The following is a 20,092-nucleotide window of genomic DNA, read 5'->3' as shown; positions in this document are numbered from 1 at the left end:
AAAAATAGCATATCAAGCGCAATATTACATAGTACAGTGTAGAAAAATAATATCTAAGTGTAACATTACTGTTGGGGTCTTCAAACCAGAGGCACTGTTCTGGAAATCTTATGTTCAAGACAGATCGTTGTCTGAGTAATAAATACATACTAAATAAACACTGTTATTTCTTGGTTCTGATATATATGGTTTTAGAATTGATCTTGGTGTGTCTGGTAGCAACATTATGTGGCCACATGTCATCATGTGGTCATGGCATGGTTTGTTTACTGCTTTTTGCCCTATTGAAATCTCAACCTTATCCGTGTTTTATCTAAATTATAATTTTTTGGTTCTGTTTTAGACTGAATTTTCACCTGATCAAGTTGAAGGTAGGCACACTTAAACCAGATGCATTTAGCTCAATAGTTAAAAAGATTGTTTTCTAAACCACTTTTGTTTGTGCCTTACTTCTACAGAGCTCAAAGAGGCTTTCTCGCTGTTTGACAGGACTCCTACAGGGGAGATGAAGATCACATATGCACAGTGTGGAGATGTGATGAGGGCCCTCGGCCAGAATCCAACAAATGCTGAAGTCCTAAATGTACTGGGGAAGCCAAAACCAGAGGGTATGTCCATGACAGGTCCAAAGAATCAAGTATTATACAACCCTAATTTCAAAAAAGTTGCGACGTGTAAATTACAATAAAAAACTGACATTACAATGATTTACAAATCTCATAAACCCATTATGTTATTCACAATGGAACATATAAAACATGTCAAATGTTGAAACTGATGAAATGTACAATTTTAAGGGAAAAATAAGATCATTTTGAATTTGATGACAGCGACACGTCTCAAAAAAGTTGAGACATGGCCATGTTCACCACTGTGTAGCCTCCCCTCTTATTTTAACAACAGTCTGTATCTGTCTGGGAACTGAGGAGACCAGTTTCTGGAGTTGTGGGAGAGGAGTGTTGTCACTTTCAGGTCTGATACAGGATTCTTGCTGCTCAACGGTCCTGGGTCTTCTTTGTCATATTTTTCGTTTCATGATCCACCAATGTTTTTAACTGGTGAAAGGTCTGGACTGCAGGCAAGCCAGCTCAGCACCCGAACTCTTCTATTATGAAGCCATGCAGTTGTAACAGATGCAGGATGAGGTTTAACATTGTCTTTCTAAAATATGCAAGGCCTTCCCTGAAAAAGATGTTGCCTGGATGCAAGCAAATGTTGCTCTAAAACCTGTATATACCTTTCAGCATTGATGTTGCCTTTCCAGATGTGCAAGCTGACCATTCTATAGGCACTAATGCACCCCCATACCATCAGAAATGCAGGCTTTTGAACTGAGCGCTGATAACAAGCCGGTTGGTCCCTCTCCTCTTTAGTCTGGAGGACGCAGTGTCCAGTTTTCCCACTTTGCCTCAGTCTATTTTAAATTAGCTTTAGCCCAGAGAAGATGGCAGTGTTTCTGGATCATGTTCACATGTGGGTTCACGTGTGGGTTCTTCTTTGTATGATAGAGCATTGACCTGCATTTGTGGATGGCACGTCAAACTGTGTTCACAGACAGTGAGTTCTGGAGGTCTTTCTAAGCCCATGCAATGATTTCCATTACAGAATCATGCCTTTTTTTTATGCAGGGCCGAAGATCCGAAGATCACAGGCATGCATAATTAATTTTCCCCCTTGTCCCTCACACATAGAGATTTCTCCAGATTTTCATATTAATTGTATTATGATATGTACTGTAGATGATGAGATATTCAAAGTCTTCACAATTTTACGTTGAGAAACTGTTACTGACCTGTTTGCAATTAACCTAGTTAGGTGCAAATGTTCCTCCAACTGTTTATTTTTAGTAACACTTACTTTTTCCAATCTTTTATTCCCCCGTCCCAACTTTTTTGAGGTGTGTTGCGGCCATCAAATCCCAAATTACAGTATTTTTTCGATAAAATTGTACATTTACTTAGCCTGGCTGCCAGCCATACTTCTCCCCGCCCACAAAAAAATTTGGTCGGGAAGTTGGGTCTGGAGGGTCTCGTATTGGGGACAACTACAGAAAACCAGAATCGGGACGGACCAATGAAATTGCCAGGGCGGGCTTTATACGATGATGGACAGATGATCAACAGTAACGTAATCAACAACGTCACGAAAGAGCGCTTGGGTTGAATTCGTTTTCAACAAACAACATATGACATTGCTCTGATTGGTTGTAGGTCTATCCAATTGAGCGAAGAGGCATTTGTTTTACAAGTTCGGTTGAAACACGCCCCGTGGTCACAGCCCAACGGAGAGTTTTCAGACTCATATTCTGACTAGAATTATGAGTATGACAACGTCAGGCTAACATTTACTAACTTTGCATTTTTAAATATGTTTTCAATGATCTATTGTGAATGACACATTAGTATCTGAGATTTGAAAATCATTGGATTCTGTTCATATTACGTTTTGCACAGTGTGTGCCTATAGAATTCCAAATGTGTTGCCCCGTATCAACATTGTGACTCAGAGATGTTATTTGTGAGCTAACAACTGACTACCAAGGTGTTGTTCAAAGTAATCCTAGATTTACATGGCAGCATTTCAAACAAAGCTTAGATGTTAAACATGGCTCTAAATCAAGTATTTATCCATGTGATTTGTGGATAGACATGCCACAACAGAACACAAAGAGATACGTAAGTGTGAAAGTAAAATGGATTAATGTGCCTTGCTACCACTGGACTTCCATCTTAGCCAAGGCAGCTGAAATTCCATGGCAAAGGCGTATGTGGGATTACAATGGTGTGACAAAATAGCCAAGTATTACTCAGTTAAATGTTAGCACCCTCTAAATACAACAGATGACAGAGTTTATGGAAACATAACTGGACTATCATACGTTCACAGTTGCTTTGCTAGTACTAAGGCTCTGACAAGATAGTCTCAAAGGAATAATCTGTTATAGTTACATTAACCACACAACCATGCAATTGTTAGTGCCTCTAATACTGATTACACACACTACAGAGTATGTAACCTTTCAGACCTAAGCCCATGCATGGACATAAACACAATATTGCCATTATTGTCATGGTGACAATATGCAGTTGCGTTGTTCTGTTGCTATAATAACACATGGGGGGTAAAGTTTACATTTTGAAGTGAAAATGTAGTGCTCAGCACAAAATGATATGTTATTTTATATAAGCTTGCATGCTTGCATTTATGTGAAGAAAAACCTCAAGCCAGCACAATACCAACAATAAATTAGAAATATGTTACATATATTAGAATACAAAGTGCTGCAAGCACCTAAATTCCCAGAGTGACACTTTGTTTGTATCGGTATTCTATCACTACAGTGAGGTGCAGTGTGGAAGCTTTCACTTTAAGGTATTACATATTGGAATAACCTGTACATTTTAGAACTATTACCTAAAACCTTTTATGGAACTAGTACTTTGACAGTTCAACATTGTCTACAAAAGGTAATTGTGTTTAGACTTGGCCAATAATCTTTTACAAGCTATAAATCCCCTAAAATCTGGGATCATAGGACATCCTCAGACATTGAGAATCTTTAAAAGTGATGCTCTTCCAGGTCCTCATGTCAATTTTTTTTATTTATGGATTTTTCTTTCTTATCATAAAATAATGTACCTATGCACACCTTTTCTTCTTATATTTACAGAGATGAACAGCCAACTGGTGGACTTTGACTCCTTCTTGCCCATGTTCCAGCAGGTGTCCAAGGTTACAGACAGGGGCACAACAGAGGATTTTGTGGAGGGCTTACGTGTCTTTGACAAGGATGGAAATGGCACCGTCATGGGAGCTGAGCTCCGTCACGTACTATCCACATTAGGTGAGGGTTCTGCAACTGTTTGAACATGGACACGGTAAAATAATAACAACAATGTAAGTGCTCAAACCACTGAGCCATACCCTACCCTACACATACCTACTTATGTACTATATTGGGACAGACCAAATCTTTGACGGACAGACTAGAATGGTAATGTGCCAAGCGAGACACAGGGAATGGCTGAAGCCTTAGATGCTCTGAAAACGTGGCAGAGAGCCAGGTGGCAAGACAGTGAAAGCACTGTAAATTGGATTGCAAGTTCTTAAGTTCTTTGGAATTAATCACTGCCTCAATTCTTACTGAGGTCTTTCAACTCTGGAACTAGAATAAGTACAGGTGTGGTAAAACCCACAACTTCCTGGAACTGACTGGCTATCTGACCCAAAAGTAACATTGATCACTTTAATATGTCCTCAACCAAAACGTTGACATATTTCCTCTCTAGTTGAGGACATTTGACAGGATAAATACACAAGACTATGTTGTTATGTTAATATTCTGTCACACAAAATGTACACTAGGTTACACAACCCCAATGTAACCTAGAGGTGAGGAGTGTAGTCAATTATTGAGCTGTTAACGAGTGTTAGAAAGGCTGCATTTAGCCCAGATTGCCTCAGGCACTCAGTTGCTGATTACTGTGTTCTGCTTAAGCACCAGAGTCTAGGCGTATCTTATGTAATGGACACATGTATTTAGCACAAACTCCAGCTGACCCATTCAACATTTTCAATTCAGGCTTTTGATGCACTGGCGTCCTCCTATTGCTCTCACAACCCATACGTTTTAAAGTAGAATGTATAACCTGTACATGTGCCATCTGCCTTCACAAAGACACCTGGCTTAGGGTGTTCTGAATGACCCCCCCCCCCCAAAGCAGTCAGTTTGTAACATTTAAATAACAAATGACATAGCTCTGTACGTGTGTCATTAACTGAATGCGCAAGTGTGTGTGTGCTTGTGGCCCCTTTAGCCAGTGTCAGCCAACTACCTCAGCTGCAGGAGAAAGTCTGTCTCATACAGTAGGGATAGAAGGTGCTGGCTGAAAGCTGACAAGGAGGCCAACATGGTTTCACAACCTGCTTGGCATGACGGTTTGAAATGCTTGCATCTTTTTTTGCTGCCTGTCAAACTTGGGCAATGTTGCAAAAATCCCTTTCATAATTTCTTAAATTTTCTATACAAGATTTTCACAAACGTATCTACGAATCATTGACAACAACTTAATGATACCTCGAACTCTACCTGTAAATATTCATTAACGTATAAGTGTAAAATGGACAGAATTATTTTGGTGCTACCTTTCTCCAATTCTGGTTCTTCAGATTAGGTTGAGACAAAACTCACACTAACCTGATATAGAACTACACTTGTCCTTACAATGTCCTTAAAGGTTCAGACAGCTTTGGCTTACATGTTTAACTATTAATGATGCAACCTAATTAGTAAAACTATTAATGATGCAGGGGAGAAGATGTCAGAGGACGAAGTGGACAAGCTGCTTGCAGGTCAAGAGGACACCAACGGCTGCATCAACTATGAAGGCAAGCAACTGGGATAGCACCGCAACATCTCCATCTAGTGTCCAGTGTCAATTACACACAATCAAACGCTCACTAATTTCCCTTTTCTTTCATTTCCAGCATTTATCAACTATATAATGGCTGGTTGATCCGTGATGTAAGTATTATAAAAGGCTAGGTTTATACATTGTGATTCAGTCTGATCAACTAAATGCATTTATTCTATTGCAACTAATAGGAAGGATTATACTTTTACAGACACTTGGATCTCTCTAAACTGTTGAACCACATTGAGATGAAATGGAACTTGATGCATAGCTGTGAGACACAAGGGGAACTCATCTGTCCCAGCCAGTTGGCTCTTTCTTTGTACCTTTTCCATGTACCCATTCCCATTTGTATTGTGCATCTGACTTTGATGAATGAAAATACATAATTGAAATACATTCATCAGAGTATGATTTTATGTTATTCATTGAGTGACTCACAGTATCCATATTGCTTATCAATTCCTGTCAGCAAGATCTGGGATGTGGTTCCGGTTCTAAATCAAAATACAGATTGTCAAGTAAGTCTTTGTTACCTTACTTCATGACCTAGTCTGGATTAAAACCATGGCCCTGGTTCTTTGTCTGATGAGGATCTCTCGGTAGCACCTGGCACTGACAGTGAACTCCCACCCCAGACAAATCCAATCTTCAACAAGACAACTGTGGCAAATGTTGTTCCAGGCAAAGTTCCAAGATGAGTGTAAGGAGGAGAAGAAGAAAAAATGTTGGATAGCAATGGCAGGGGTGGTTCAACACACACATTCAGTTTCTCAATGTAAATAACTATCCTGACATTTTTCAGTTCAGTGTGAATGTTGGCACAGTATGTGTGTGTGTGCGTGTGTGTGTGTGTGTGTGTGTTTGTGTGTGTTTGTGTGTGTGTGTGTGACTAAGAGCCACAGAGAGGGTAGTCAGGGAGCATTTATAGAACAAGAGTCCACTGTTGTCTTTTCTCACGCTGTTTTAGTCACGACCTGAACCACTGTGTCCAGCTCAGTGAACTTTGCACTTTCCATATTAACTTAAGTAGGCTAAATAAAAATTAATTATAAACGAACATATGCATACAATTATGTTAAATGCTTTCGGCCGGAAGGAAGGACATGGACAACTGCCTGAAAATGGGTGAATTACTGTAATAAATTATCTGGTACAACGGTATAATAAACACGCAGAAAATGAACGGACATTCAGAGCCACATACAGACAGGTTGCACTTTGAAACACCATCACAATGTAGCTCTTGAGCGCCCCTCGCGCTATGGAATCTTGAAGAACTGCGTCAAGGGACCGTGCGCTCGGTGAGCGACTGCCGCTGAAGAGACAACAACACTGCTGTCAACACACAGGTAAGTTAACCATCATAATTGTATAATTTGAGCGACCTAAATCCTAAGCAGTCTCACCGTTGATATACCAAAGAACTGCAATGCACGACTGAATGCTTGTGAAATGTGGCATTTTACGTAATAGGGTCGTAATTCTCATTCGGCGTTCCTCTGTCATTTTCTATTTTTCCTTGAGGGAAAGGTTCGGCCTTTATTGAATTTATAAGTTACTGTCAAATAGCCAGGCTATTAATTTTGAAACAAAATATTTTAACAATGTGATAAAATCATACCATGGACAATGCTGGTGCCAAACAATGACTGTTAAAAAGATACATTGTAGGCTACCCATGTGTTTGTTTTCATTGTGAAAATGCATGAAAACACCCAGACATATTTTGTAACCAACCAACACTGAATTGCAAGGGAATTGCTAATTCCACAGTATCATTGACCAGGTAAGCAAGATTCTTGTAGCCACATGGATGAGTTGCACGCAATTTAACGAGATTAATCCGTCTAATATGTGTAATGTGATTATATGTATGTGATTATATGTCGGGGACGAATGTAATTCGACATTTTTATAGCATGTGAACAAGTAATTGAGCTGAACATATCGTATTTATACCGTCTGTATTTAAGCCATTGATCAAGATTCTTTGGCTTTATGTGAACAGTTCTGCAGTTATCTAAATCTTTCGCTCCGTCTTTCATCGAACGGCCTGTGGAGGCACGGTGCGTAATGGCGAAATCTTTCCGATACGCCATTCCCTGACACCAATTAGGACATGTCATCGTGTTGGAAAATGAATATTTGCATTACATGCTACAATATTGTAATTTGTTTGTATGTCGTTTATGTAACAGTGGGGCAAGTAGGAAATTGTAGGACTGCACGCGACACAAATGCCAAGCCCATATCGTTTGATAAATATTGCATCGCTCTTTCATGCGCGCTGCTGTCAAACCTTTGAGGAGACGGCCATTAAACCGGGTTTTCACACACATATGGAAGCCGCCTAAATAATCCGCCTTTTGTGTTGGTTGCTTCAGTGTTGTAATCTACATTCATGTTGAGGCGCGCATCAGCAAATCTACAAGGGACTTCATATTTGTCACATGAAAATGATTTCAACCGTATTGTCTAATCGCAAAGAATTGGTCAATTGCTGGTGGAATAAGGCAGTTCACTTGCATGCATTTATGTGAATAAAACCACTGTCTCCATTTCCTTTCCACGGTCACACCTCTTTCTCTTCCCTCTGTTTTGAAGAACTGGGAGCCGAGTGATTTACATGCTTTTAAGGGAACCCCTTGCACCATCATATCGACCATATGTCATCTAGTTTTGTTTAAATGATGGTGATGGTTAGTGAACAAATGTCATGCCTGATTGCAAGAAAGTCTATGTTGATACACTGAGCAGAGGTTTCATACTCCCAGCTGCTACAGTGCTATGTGCTTGTTGTACACAGTAGTCACACTTGCTTTTTCACTGCGGTGGGATCCAGTTCTCAACCAAGCTGATGAGCAAACACTGTGTTAATACAGCAAACTTGAATACCATTCAGGCTACAATAGGTTCACAAACTATTCTCATCATCTGTGTCACGGTGGCATAGTGCCTTGCACTGCAGCCTCACAACAAGTAGGGCTGGGGCTTGATTCCCACACAGGGCACAGTTTGGTGCTCTGGTGGGTATCTTCTGGGCCTTTTTGTGTAGAATGTACATGTAACCCTCCTGCGCTCACATGGATTTCCACAACAAAGAATAAATACATGCAGAACAGATAACTCTCCTGCCCTTGTCCCTGGCCAGGACACGGGGTGAGCACTTGGACATGGCCCCTGGCGGATGCTGATGTGGCTTCCCACTGCTCCTGGCTGCTCTGGGAGGTAGGACAGCAGGATGGGATAAAGGCAAAAGCTAATTTCTCTGGTTGGACGACAATTTGGAGATGAATAAAGTTTTCTTCTTCTTCTACGCCTACAAAACTAATCGTCCAAACAAAACTGTGTGAGACAACATTAATATCAACAAGCTTTCAGGGGCCATTGGTGAAGATCTTGCATTATTATGGCCTTCAAATGGAATTATACAAATGATTGTACCTTTGAGAAGACATTTGGCATAGCGATTGCCAGCATGCCTGCCAAGGGAAAGTGGGAAACTGGGGCCTCTTTTGTCTGCCATTGCTTGTGATTGGGATCTGAGGTTTGGGTAAAAAAATGCACTTAAAATAGTTTGACGCAATATTTGAAATGATAGATGAGAGCTAAAATGACTTATTGACTGTCTTTATATAATACTTTAATACTATGCTGTATTGTGTAGTAGATCCAGAATTGCTGAAATATCTACAATATGTGTAGCATGATAATAAATAGGCCTACTAGCCTAACCCCTACATGAGCTACACTCTTAAACAACTGGAATGTCGACCAAAACAAGCCACTTAGAAGAAACGTTCATGAGGTATTGCATAGCTTCGTTAATAGAAGGCAGAAATGCCATTCTGGCCTTTAAAAGACATTCCAGTAGTTAACTGGCATCTCCCAGATGAAGGAATTCAGTTGAAGGAACCACAACTATTTATTTAGTGTCAGACAGGGCTGTATGTGCTGGTTCCAATGCTATCTGCAGGCGTTGTGTACATATTGGAGCACGCAGCAGCTGCAGCTTAGAAGATCATTAGTTGTGTTGATTTAGTCATGACAACATAAAAATAATTCATTTTCTGAGTTCCAATGCTTAGATGAAGATTGTAAGTATCTGTCAAATTATGTGATTTTGCCCAATAGCCTTGGTATACATATTTGACACATATTAATGCATGACCAGTCTTTATTTCAGATGAGAAATTTTATATCTCTCTTTTTCTATTATAAATGTCCAGTTTTGAGCATAGAAGATGAATGGAGTTTTATGTTAGAGTCTAAAACAGTAAATAACATATAAAAATAATCCAGAACTGTGGGCATTGGGCGAGCAGTTACTAAGAAAACGTGTGCTTGTGGCTGCCAGGCTGCCATTAGATGCTGAGTGTACATCACAGGCTGTGCAGCAAGCTGTTTCACTGGAAGTAGTGGGATGTGAAAACGGAGGCCCGCCTAATGGTTACACTTAGATGAGCTAGCCGAGGCTTACATTTAAAAAGGTGGAGTCAGTGTAATTTCTATGGAGTTCTGTGCCTGGGGATGGAGACTGGGAGTGTACAGAGGGAGCCATGAAGAAACTAGGTCAGAGATACAGAGGCAGCCAAGCATGAGGGCAGCATCCTCTGCTCAGCTGAATCGCAGGGATCATTAGCAAACATGCCATCACATACTACTGCAGTAGACCTATAATTTGTACATACGTATCTATCAATCGGCTATGCATGGCATTATTTTATCGAAACGATTACATTTGCAGATCATTTGCAAAATGTAGTTTGATCTTTAGTTATTTTTTATCTCATCTATTGTGTTCTATTTATTAGTTTTATAGCTTATAAAACATGTGACTTATTATTATGACCAGTTATTTTACATCACAACAGCAAAGGGAGTTGATATATGACGCAAAATGGGAGTTCTACTGTTAAAAATTTAATTTAGGGCTCCATCAAAGCCAAAATATAACTCAGATATTTTATAAATGTGAGTGTTCATGATGGTATTTCATACGTTGCCTTGGGTTTGCTGAAGCTTTGTAATATTTAGTATTGAGTTTGCTTTTTTCTCAACCCTTTAAAATAGAGTCGAGGCCTGTGGTCAAGGTCACATTTCACACGTACTGTTGACACCGGATGCATCACTTTACTTGACTTCTTCGCCTTTTTTGTGGCATCAGCAATTTAGCAAGTAAACTTCATCGAGTTTCAGTGTCAGCCCACACTACAGCATAACGATGCAATAAATAGTATTGACAGAGAGATGGTTTGTTTAAGAAAGGTGGGGGTTGGTTGCAGGAACCAGCTTATATTAGCACTGTAAGCCTTTCAAGTATATCTATTAGCAGAAAAAAAGCTATTGGGTTTGTTGTATCTTTTGATAAAAAGATCTTCTTCAATTCTTATCAAGTCTGCATCTGTTAGTTTTCTAACTTAAAGCTCCTGGACACAGTATGAACTTTCTCTGAGGAATTGTTGTTTTTGGCCCGGACTCTGCGGCCTTGTTGTTTGAATTCTGTCATGGGTGATGGTACAATGGGAGTTTTGTAAAGGAGCTGTGTATACAGAGAGTAACCACACTAGCAACCGTAGTGCTGTCAAAACTGTTAGGGTTGTGAGGTTGGTTTGTGAGTTTGATTATAATGAAGAACAACCGTTTTCCAACATACACTTTAGGGTTATTCTGCAACCCTGGGAAGGTGACCTAACCAGTGGTGTTCTGAGTGTGAGCAGTGTGGTTGCCACTGAGGCTCCTTCATTTGATCAGTAGAGGAATGTCTACATTGTCCAGGACAGGAAATATGCAGGTGCACCCAGTGAAGGTCAGATCTCACATTAGGTTTTATTAGGAATGGTAAAATGAAGTTAGTCAAGGTTAAGTCACTCTAATGTGAGACCTGTTACAAAGCCATTTCCGGCTCTTTCCATTTATTCATTCAGCAGAAGCTCTTGTCCAAAGCCACATATAAATAGTGCATGTACAGCTGAAAATCAAGGATCAGAAGTGTATAGTTTGAACAGTATTTCTGAGGTTAGAGTCTGTATCTACTATGTACAGTGCAAAAGTAACCACATTTCAGCCGTCAGGCATGGTGAGCAAAAACAATTTCTCCACCACAATGTAACGGTGGTGAGTCAGGTGGCTGAACGGTGAGGGAATCGGGCTAGTAATCTGAAGGTTGCCAGATCGATTCCCGGCCGTGCAAACTGACGTTGTGTCCTTGGGCAAGGCACTTCACCCTACTTACCTCGGGGAATGTCCCCGTACTCACTGTAAGTCGCTCTGGATAAGAGCGTCTGCTAAATGACTAAAAATGTAAATGTAACAATTACATCTCAACTACATAATTGCACAGTACAAAAAAACAGCATCATATGTTTAGCGCAACATCCAACAAGTGTGTTTATAAAGGAAAACATGCTGGTATGAAAGGCTACAACGATTTTGGATGACATAAATAAAAGAATAATGATTATTCCCTATACTGAGTGACATATTGACTTCAGTCACTTGAAGCCTAAATCTGAGCCTAAATCAAATCTGAACGCTGGTAAATCTTTATCATCAAGCAAAAATAATGTCAGAACAAGACAATTTGCTGTCTGGAGCTGATAATCCCTCTGCACTGGCTGTGTGTCATGTGTGTGTGTATGTGTGTATCAGAGTGTGTAAGCTTGCGTGTGAAAGAACTGAGAGAATGTGATACAAGTGTAAAAAAATATATGCTGACGTAACCATTGGCTTTGATTTAATCGGATATGTAATCCTCTTTTCATAAGGTTTGAAGCTATTCTCATCTATTTAGCTGAGTGGAACTTTTCTTTATTTGCTATAAGGTTTGATTGTGAAGTCATAAAAGATCAATGTTTGCAAAAGCTAAATCAGGAAAACTTAGATGGTCTGGTTGTTTAGGAAGTGCAACTTATTACTAAGCACTAAGGACATGTGGGCACAGACTATTTTAGACCCTGGTCCTGCAACTTGACTCTGGGACCCCATGTTAAGGAATATAAATAACCTGCTTTTTACTGATGCAGTGTCTGTTTACATTTAGCTAGTGACTGACTGGCCTGTGTAAGGCAGAAAACAAAGCTTATTCATTTTCATTTCTGAAAACCAGGTATTGTCTTGAGGAATTTTCTTGGCAATGAAATCTGCAACCGATGATAATCTTTCCAAGTTAGGTTGAGTCACATGGAGTCAAAAGAGGGCTCACAGTCTGGCTAATTTGACACCAACCACCTTGACGGAAAACCAGATTCTTAAGAGTATCGTGAACCCACGCTGAACGGTTTGTTCTGCTTTTTTTGCAGCCTGACTCGGACTCGCTATGGATCAACACCAAGACTACATGAACAATGCCCCAAACAGCTACAGCTACAACTCTGGGGACTCCATGAGTGCGTCTCTAGCTGGCTTGACCATTAATAACCTGCACCACCAGGAGAACGGGATCCAGTTGGGACAAAAGAGCCCTGGGGATGGCTCCATGAAAGGTTAGACTATTTTATCTATCTGTCTGCCTGATGAATTTGAGTTAATCTTGTAACAGCCATACAGGCAATCCTTTTTCAATTAACCTCCAAACTGAAACCAGGATGTTGCATTGAGGCTAGTGCTACTGGAAAGTCAAAAATAGCAGATAGGTGAGCTAAGAAGCTGTAAGAGTAAAAGCAAGTGGTTGTCTTCATTAAAATTGTACAAGCTACAGAGCAATATAATGGATCTTGATTCAGGACAAAAACAAATGACTTCATCTGCACAGCTTTTTATAGCAAAATAGAATTTGTCATATGTGCAGGTGTACAGTGCATTGTAGCCAAGAAGCAATATTCAGTTAAAAAGCAGTGACAAAGCCATAAATACATTAAGCAGCATTTCAATATTCACATGACACAGCCTCACGTTTATAGTCTTGCCGTTTAAATTGGGAGGAGGCGAGGCCTACTCTTTCGATTGTGCTTTGTTTTAATCCTTTTTTACATAAAGGAAACAAGGCATGCTTCACGAGTCCTCGCTCCCTTGTTTGCAGCTGCGCTCTGTGCTGTGTAATCCAAGCATCTGGGTCAGTCTCCCAGAACACACCCCGCCCAGTCGTCCACAGCCACTGTTTCTAATTCAGCCCACAAACAATCAAGCTTTCAGGACATACATTGCTTGTTAACTTTACAAGAAACGGTACAGTGAATTACTAAATGGGATCTTAATATGATACTAAGATGGTAGAAGGAAAAAGACAGAGGGAAATCTTGCCTACAGTGGTATTTGTCCCCATGCTGTGGTTGTGCACTGTATAGGCACTCATAGTAGCTGTACTGACAGACAAGCCCACTAGCCCACAAGCCCATTAGCCCATCTCTAACATACAATGCGTTCTTTTTTTGCAACAATAACAAGGTCATTTGTGTCCCTTCATGAACCCCAATCACTATTTTTCTGTGTAGTACGTAGCCTAGCTTTCCCCAGTTTACAGCCCTCACTAGTGCACTCGTTCTCCCCCTTTGCCCTCCCAATTACGCCCCGGATTCACAGGAAGAACAATTCAGAGTCTTGTTCCTCTGCAGAACTTAACGGCTTGTGCATGAAGGGCACATCAGATAGTGAGTACCTCATTCCACCTCTTTATGCAGGTAGATGTGATTTTCAAGTAGTATTGTAGTGTAAAGGTGCTTGTGTAGGTATGTATTTGGCGTGTAGCATAGTTTAGTGTTAGAATTCAACTTGAATCACCATTTTCATCCTTTTCAATACCCTAATCTATTTGTCATGTGTCTCGATGCACTATGGGAACGTTTTAGGCTTTTTTTCCTCAGTGTGGGACCCTACGAAGCAGAGCCATTAAACCTGGAATTAAGGACAAAGCAATGATGTCCTGCGCCAATACTAATATAACTTTTCAATTTCACAGGGTATTTTTTTACATTCCACCCTTCAGTGATTATATACACCTTATGTTAAGATGTAAAAATGCAAATGGAAATTCTCGTTGGAATCTCGCAAATTGTATCTTCACATATGTAACCATGACATAAAAAACGAATTCACCTTCATCACACAGCAGAATGTAAGGAACTGTCACCAGAGGATAATGCTGACAGATCGGTGACAGATCTCTCTGAACAAGAGAGCACCCGTTGTGATGAGGGGGTGCCACATAGCACCACTGTTGAGGACGGTGTACAAGCTGGTATGCCCACATCACTATCGCTGCCTTTGGCATGAAGTTGGAATACTAACATGTGTGCTATGTTGCTATGCTTGCTTCTTTCCCACTTCAGGGAGTAAAGACACTTTCTTTGCGGATTTTGACAGCTCATGCTTTTCTTCTGTTGGAATTACTTGAAATGGCTGTAACATTTTATTTTGTCATGTAGTTGTATTATTGTCAACTGCACTGTACTTTGGAATTTGTCTGCCTTGCGGCTACCGATCATATTAAACTGCCCACCTCATAGGATAAATGAGAAAGAAAGATTTCTTAGAACAAACAAGTTTCAAGTTTATCAGCCAGTTGTACAGGTGCAGGTACAATGGAATTCTTTGGTTCTGCTCATTTTGACAATCCCTAGCTACCTATCTAAAGCCAATAATAATAATCTAAACCTACAAATAATTACTGTAAATCCTAACCTATCTGAGAGGCTATAATTATCAACAATATCTATAACAAGGTCAGATAAATTAAATCAAATAAGTTATTCACTGACAATGTAGAATGACCTAAACTGAGAAAAACAACATTTGTTCACGTGAAAAGCCAAGGCTCACTGGTTAATTGCAAAGGGGATGCGGTATGCTAGAAATATTTTGTTGTTTTAGCTTCACTCCAGTCTGACCCAAACATGCTTTGATCATGAACAGTAAGCATGACACCCTATCCTGAAGTTGTTGTAGGGGAAAGTGAAAGGTTGAAAGGTCTGATCTGTTTAAAAGATCCTAAACCCCTAGATTAAGACCCTGGACTTAGGAATTGTCCCAGGAATAGAAGAGACTGCTGACCCATCACAGACAACACAAGCTGAGCTGTAGTGTTTCAACAAGCTAGCTTTTAACAGGGTGCTAAACATGACCCATACTATATGTATTCTACTAATATACTGCCAACTGCAGGAAAACAAAATATATCCAATAATGAGGTTGTCATTAACAAATGTCTGTAACAATTGGACAAAGTTATGGGAAACCTTTGGTGTTTCCAAAGCTTTAGGTGGTTGTGTGACCTAAATATCTGAATGCATGTGAAAATGCAGCGTGTCTAGACACGCTTATGCAGTGTTTGATGTTCTGAAGAAAACCATGCCACCACAATAGGTATCTGACCCTTCAATGAGATTTGGATCAGCAGATTGATATGGTTTAAAACTCAGTAGTTGTCCTCACTACATATTGTACATTTACCTTTGGGAATCAATTAATTCCAAAACAAAACTGCAGCATTCCATTTGCTGTTAGACACAGCAGCATCTTGCATGACATGTCAATGTCTAGTCTTTCTCCTTTCTTAAAGCCTGCCTTCATCTCACAGTTGAGCGTGAGGAACCATCACCAGAAGACAAATCTGATGAACCAGTGTCTATGTTCTGTGAAGTAGAGACCACCCCCTGTGTGCAGGAGGTGGCACCTGGTGCCTCAGGTCAGGAGGAGGTACAATCTGGTATGCCTCCACTGCCCTTACCACCCTCTGCATTCAGCTTGAATACAGAACCATCCTCCTATTCAAATAATGTATGCTTTTATAACCAACAGATCCGGCTCCTCCTTTGTGTACTTTATCTAACAACTTTTGGTCTAAACGCCAAAGCTATATTTTGCTTGACTTTTTATTATGCTTCAGAGTCAACATGAACAGCCTGTTTTGTGGTTTGCAAACATAAGAATGAAGTTATGTTCAGCATTTATATTTGCTTTAATGGATGAATGTTCTTTTGCTTCATTTCTTTGTGCTTCTCTGTTGGTGCATTTTAATAAGGCATTGCTGTACCTGTCTTTATTTGTGCTTTGGGCAATATGACGGAACTAAAACTGAGACAGACTCCCCTCCAATCATGAAGTATCCATAAAAGATTGAATGATGGGGAAACTAAGAGGCATGTGATCTGTTTAATAGAACCAGAGCCTTCAGATATGGTGAATGCCACAGTAATGGTATACAAAGCTGAACTACCAGATGGAAACCATAATAATGAGAGTGATGTGTCTCAGTGACAGTCTCAGCCTCTAACTCCATCTAAAAATCTGTTCATATGTCTGCATATATGGAACCCATAGAGACAATGACTTAGCCTGACATGACTGAAGAAGTACAAATGGGTTGATTATGTTGAAATCATGTTGCTTTGCGCATTAACCTCAGACCTTATGCATTTGACATGCTATCCCTGGCTGTTATGGTTTTCTTTGCAGTGGTGTGGCTCTGGAGTATGAGTGACAGGTGTATTTGGTAGATGGGCTACTTTGTAACATACTTTCTTCTATTTCTTTTTACTGCATCACCCTGTTTCAACAGCAGTTGGAGGATCAAGCACAACAGGTATGTCACTTGATCTTTCTCAACCTTATATGGTTTGTTTGGTTATGATTTGAATATAAAGACTTGACTTTATTGAGCACGACATGTATTTTGAATCAATTTCTTATAAGTATATAATGTATCATTGTATTTAAATTATTATTATTATTGTTATTATTTATATGCAGGCTATACAGGACAGTAATCACTGATTAAGAGAAAACAATTAAGTAGGTCTTTAACAAAAATACAAAAAACAATAATAATGCATAGCTACAACAACATTCTTACATAACCATGAAATATAAATAAACAAGGCTGCAGCCATCTCTTAGAATATTTTACATCATTCAGGCATCATTCAGTGCCATGACAGCATATAATCATGGCAATTTTCATTGTCCAGTAAATTTTGGCTATTGTTGTCTGTCGTCTGTATTACATGTTCATCCAGTTACGATGTATTTTGTCACGTCATTTGTTTTAGCCATAATCGACATTTGAAAGTAAGGCCACTAATTCCCATCCACCCCGATCATAGTTTATGTACATGTTTTCAGTGCATCATATTTGTTTCATTGCACTATTCATATTTACAAATGTACTTTGTAAATATAATCAAGAGCAGTTCTTTTTTTTAATGTTTATTATAATGTCTATGGGGCACACTGAAATCCACCATGTCACCATTAATCTGCTTTTCAAACAAATTAGTTGAGACTGGTGCAGAATTCCATAGTGGGTCGGCATTGACCTTGGTTGGAGCAGAGGCTGCTGACAACAGTACAACTGAGGAGAAAATGGGCTTCATGAGCTTGGCAGCTTCCTGTTCCCTGGACACTGGGAAGGAAGAAGCTATAAATTCATTTGGGGTATATGCCAGGGAGTCTGGAAGGAGTCACACTTTGTGGCCCTCAGAGGACATGAGCTATGGATCAGCAAGGTTACGTGACGCCCCAGCCTCAAGGAGTCCAGAGTGGGCCCATGCAGTAGACTCTCAAAGAGCGGTCAGTCTCGATACATCAGAGTGTATATCTGTAACAAGTGACCTGCCAGGTACATCTTTAATGCGCAGCATGGCCTTGGAAGACCTCACGGCCATAGGAACAAGGACCTCATGGACGGATGGAGAAAGGATCTCAAATGAACCTGTGGATCATAGGTCTCTTAGTGCCTGCAACACGATTACACAGCAGATCATTCCAGAAAGTCCAGATTCCTGCAGTGCTCATAGTCTGTTATGTTCCAGCTTGGATCCTGGGACATCTCTACCATTAGCAAGAAACAGTGCACATCTTTCAGATCGACAAGAACCCAGTTCACTTTTTTTGAAAGACAACAATATAATTGGCATTAGCCCGGTGATTGAGGTGCTTGAAGTGCCCTTCACTGAGAACATGTTGAAGGACAAATATTTGGCATTAGTAACATCTGACACCAAAAGAGCTTGCCATGTTTCCCTGGCTGATGTGGATGATTGTACTAAGATCAGTAAAATCATACCACACTCAGAGGCTTCTGAATTCCAGGGAACTTCCCAAAGTTCTCCTGCAAGGAAATCATTGGTTCCGGTTGCTATATTCAAAGGTCTGTTTGCAATTCTAATGCCCAATTATGAACGACTTCCGTTAAGTTAATTCCTTACACTTTTCATTTTATAAAACAGTTCTGAATGCTATATACAGCACTCTCTTGACCCAATGTGTTGGAAATAATCCTTTGGCTGACAGGAAGCTTGACTTTCTCCCTACACACTTTTTTTTGCTCACGTTGCAGCTCCCGCATCCGCTCTTATTTACATAGTGCCAGAATCCCCTTGAGTGTTACCTCATATCCTATGTGTCGTACGTCTTTTTGCATGTAGAGTTTTTCACATCACTCATTTTGGTGTTTGTTTTCCATATTTTGTATCCACCTTCCCATGCACACACATTCATGTGGTTGTTTTTTTGACTTATTTTACCTGGTTAATGATGAAATAACAACGCGGATGACAGTTTTTTACATAAAAGACAGTTTTGATTTAAAACAGTTTATTGAAAAGGGCTGTTTACCAATTTTTACATTTACATTTTTGATTTTTACAGCACAAGCAAAGATTGATAATGACACTGCCGAAAAGAAGGTAAGTGATTTGGGATTCATATTTATAAATGTTTTATCTTTGTGTTAAATCATTCCTACTTTTAAAGCCTAGGTTTCATTTTTTAATGCTCATTCCCCCCTCATATCAAGCCATGCAAAACTCCTACCAAAGCTAGACCCACCTCTGCCCTTAAAAGACCTTCCCCAATCAACAGAACCCCCAAAACACAGGCCTCCACCACAAATGGGCCTAGCTCATTACCCACTAAAGCCATCAGTACGGGAACCAGGCAGTCCCGAGTAAGTAAGGCTTAATGTTCTTAATGGAAAGTGTGTAAGTGTGGCTTAAACTACACCCCTACCCCTTCTAAAATCTGCATTGCTTTCCAAAACATCTAACCGCAAATAACTGGCTTGTCATTTCTTCTGTGCAACTTTTTGCATGTTATGATTGGACTTCCTTGCCTATGGATAATTACTTGATCATCTGTATGAAATGGCGCATTTACATTTGTTCAATTTCATGTTTGTTGAATTGGATTGTGCCTGATTGCATTAATTGTGCTCAGGTTTTTGGTAATATTGTTTTTGTTTGAAGCACTTTTTACTTTTGCATTTTCTATTTCTTTCTCTCTTTCTCTCACGTTTTCTTTCCTTCTGTCTTTTCTGCCCCCCACCCACCTAACCCTCTCATCCTCTCTCTTTCTCCTTCGGGGGCATAGACTCCAGGTGGTACTAGGCCTCAGGCCCCTGGAACAAAAATTCCTGCCAAAACCCCAGCTCAGCCAGGTGTGTAGATTCTTCATTTGCAGTGTTACTTAAAAGAACAATGCCTAAATGCAGATTATATCATTTTATTTGTCATATTACTTTTTGATTCAGCACCAAGCGCTAAGAAGCCAGCGTCCAAAAATGATAAAGGTAAAGCAAAAACACATAAACGTAAAAAATAGTCTGGACGCAATATTTAATGATCAATATCAATGATGTCGCAATAAATAGTACTTTCAGATCCACGAGCAATCTAGCATTACTGCAGGTTCTACTAAACCTTTTGAAGTACATACAACAACTGGTTGTTTATTGCACCCTT

At 39.9% G+C, this 20,092-nt stretch overlaps 2 protein-coding genes across 10 annotated transcripts in view; both read left to right on the top strand.

The window, feature by feature from the left end:
* The first annotated feature begins 335 nt into the window (after positions 1 to 335).
* zgc:163073 (uncharacterized protein LOC100037358 homolog) lies at positions 336 to 5,813 on the top strand. Its single transcript, XM_047032988.1, has 6 exons — positions 336 to 371; positions 459 to 608; positions 3,671 to 3,844; positions 5,311 to 5,388; positions 5,488 to 5,524; positions 5,626 to 5,813. The coding sequence occupies exons 2-5, from the start codon at positions 506 to 508 to the stop codon at positions 5,514 to 5,516; spliced, it is 384 nt and encodes a 127-aa protein (XP_046888944.1). The 5' UTR covers positions 336 to 371; positions 459 to 505; the 3' UTR covers positions 5,517 to 5,524; positions 5,626 to 5,813.
* Positions 5,814 to 6,668: 855 nt separating this feature from the next.
* The window catches only part of mapta (microtubule-associated protein tau a), a 21,861-nt gene continuing 8,437 nt past the window's right edge, over positions 6,669 to 20,092 (top strand). For 3 of the 9 annotated variants that reach the window (XM_047031849.1, XM_047031850.1, XM_047031848.1), the window contains exons 1-9: positions 6,669 to 6,766; positions 12,719 to 12,901; positions 14,464 to 14,592; positions 15,931 to 16,059; positions 16,912 to 16,935; positions 19,002 to 19,039; positions 19,150 to 19,299; positions 19,722 to 19,788; positions 19,882 to 19,920. In XM_047031849.1, the coding sequence (XP_046887805.1) occupies positions 12,736 to 12,901; positions 14,464 to 14,592; positions 15,931 to 16,059; positions 16,912 to 16,935; positions 19,002 to 19,039; positions 19,150 to 19,299; positions 19,722 to 19,788; positions 19,882 to 19,920 (742 nt within the window). In that variant the 5' untranslated portion in view covers positions 6,669 to 6,766; positions 12,719 to 12,735. The remainder of the gene's footprint in view (positions 6,767 to 12,718; positions 12,902 to 14,463; positions 14,593 to 15,930; positions 16,060 to 16,911; positions 16,936 to 19,001; positions 19,040 to 19,149; positions 19,300 to 19,721; positions 19,789 to 19,881; positions 19,921 to 20,092) is intronic. The other 6 variants (XM_047031851.1, XM_047031853.1, XM_047031852.1 and 3 more) reach the window with 6 other exon arrangements.

The sequence above is a fragment of the Hypomesus transpacificus genome, chromosome 13, assembly GCF_021917145.1.
Source record: "Hypomesus transpacificus isolate Combined female chromosome 13, fHypTra1, whole genome shotgun sequence".
Taxonomy (NCBI): Eukaryota; Metazoa; Chordata; class Actinopteri; order Osmeriformes; family Osmeridae; genus Hypomesus; species Hypomesus transpacificus.
Note: the sequence above shows the minus strand (reverse complement) of the source record. Positions and strands in the feature narration are given on the sequence as shown.

Coding starts and splice junctions, on each gene's coding strand:
- zgc:163073 (XM_047032988.1), top strand. CDS start 506: ATGAAGATCACATATGCACAGTGTGGAGATGTGATGAGGGCCCTCGGC. Junction 609..3,670: donor GGGGAAGCCAAAACCAGAGG/GTATGTCCATGA, acceptor TTATATTTACAG/AGATGAACAGCCAACTGGTG. Junction 5,389..5,487: donor CGGCTGCATCAACTATGAAG/GCAAGCAACTGG, acceptor TTTCATTTCCAG/CATTTATCAACTATATAATG.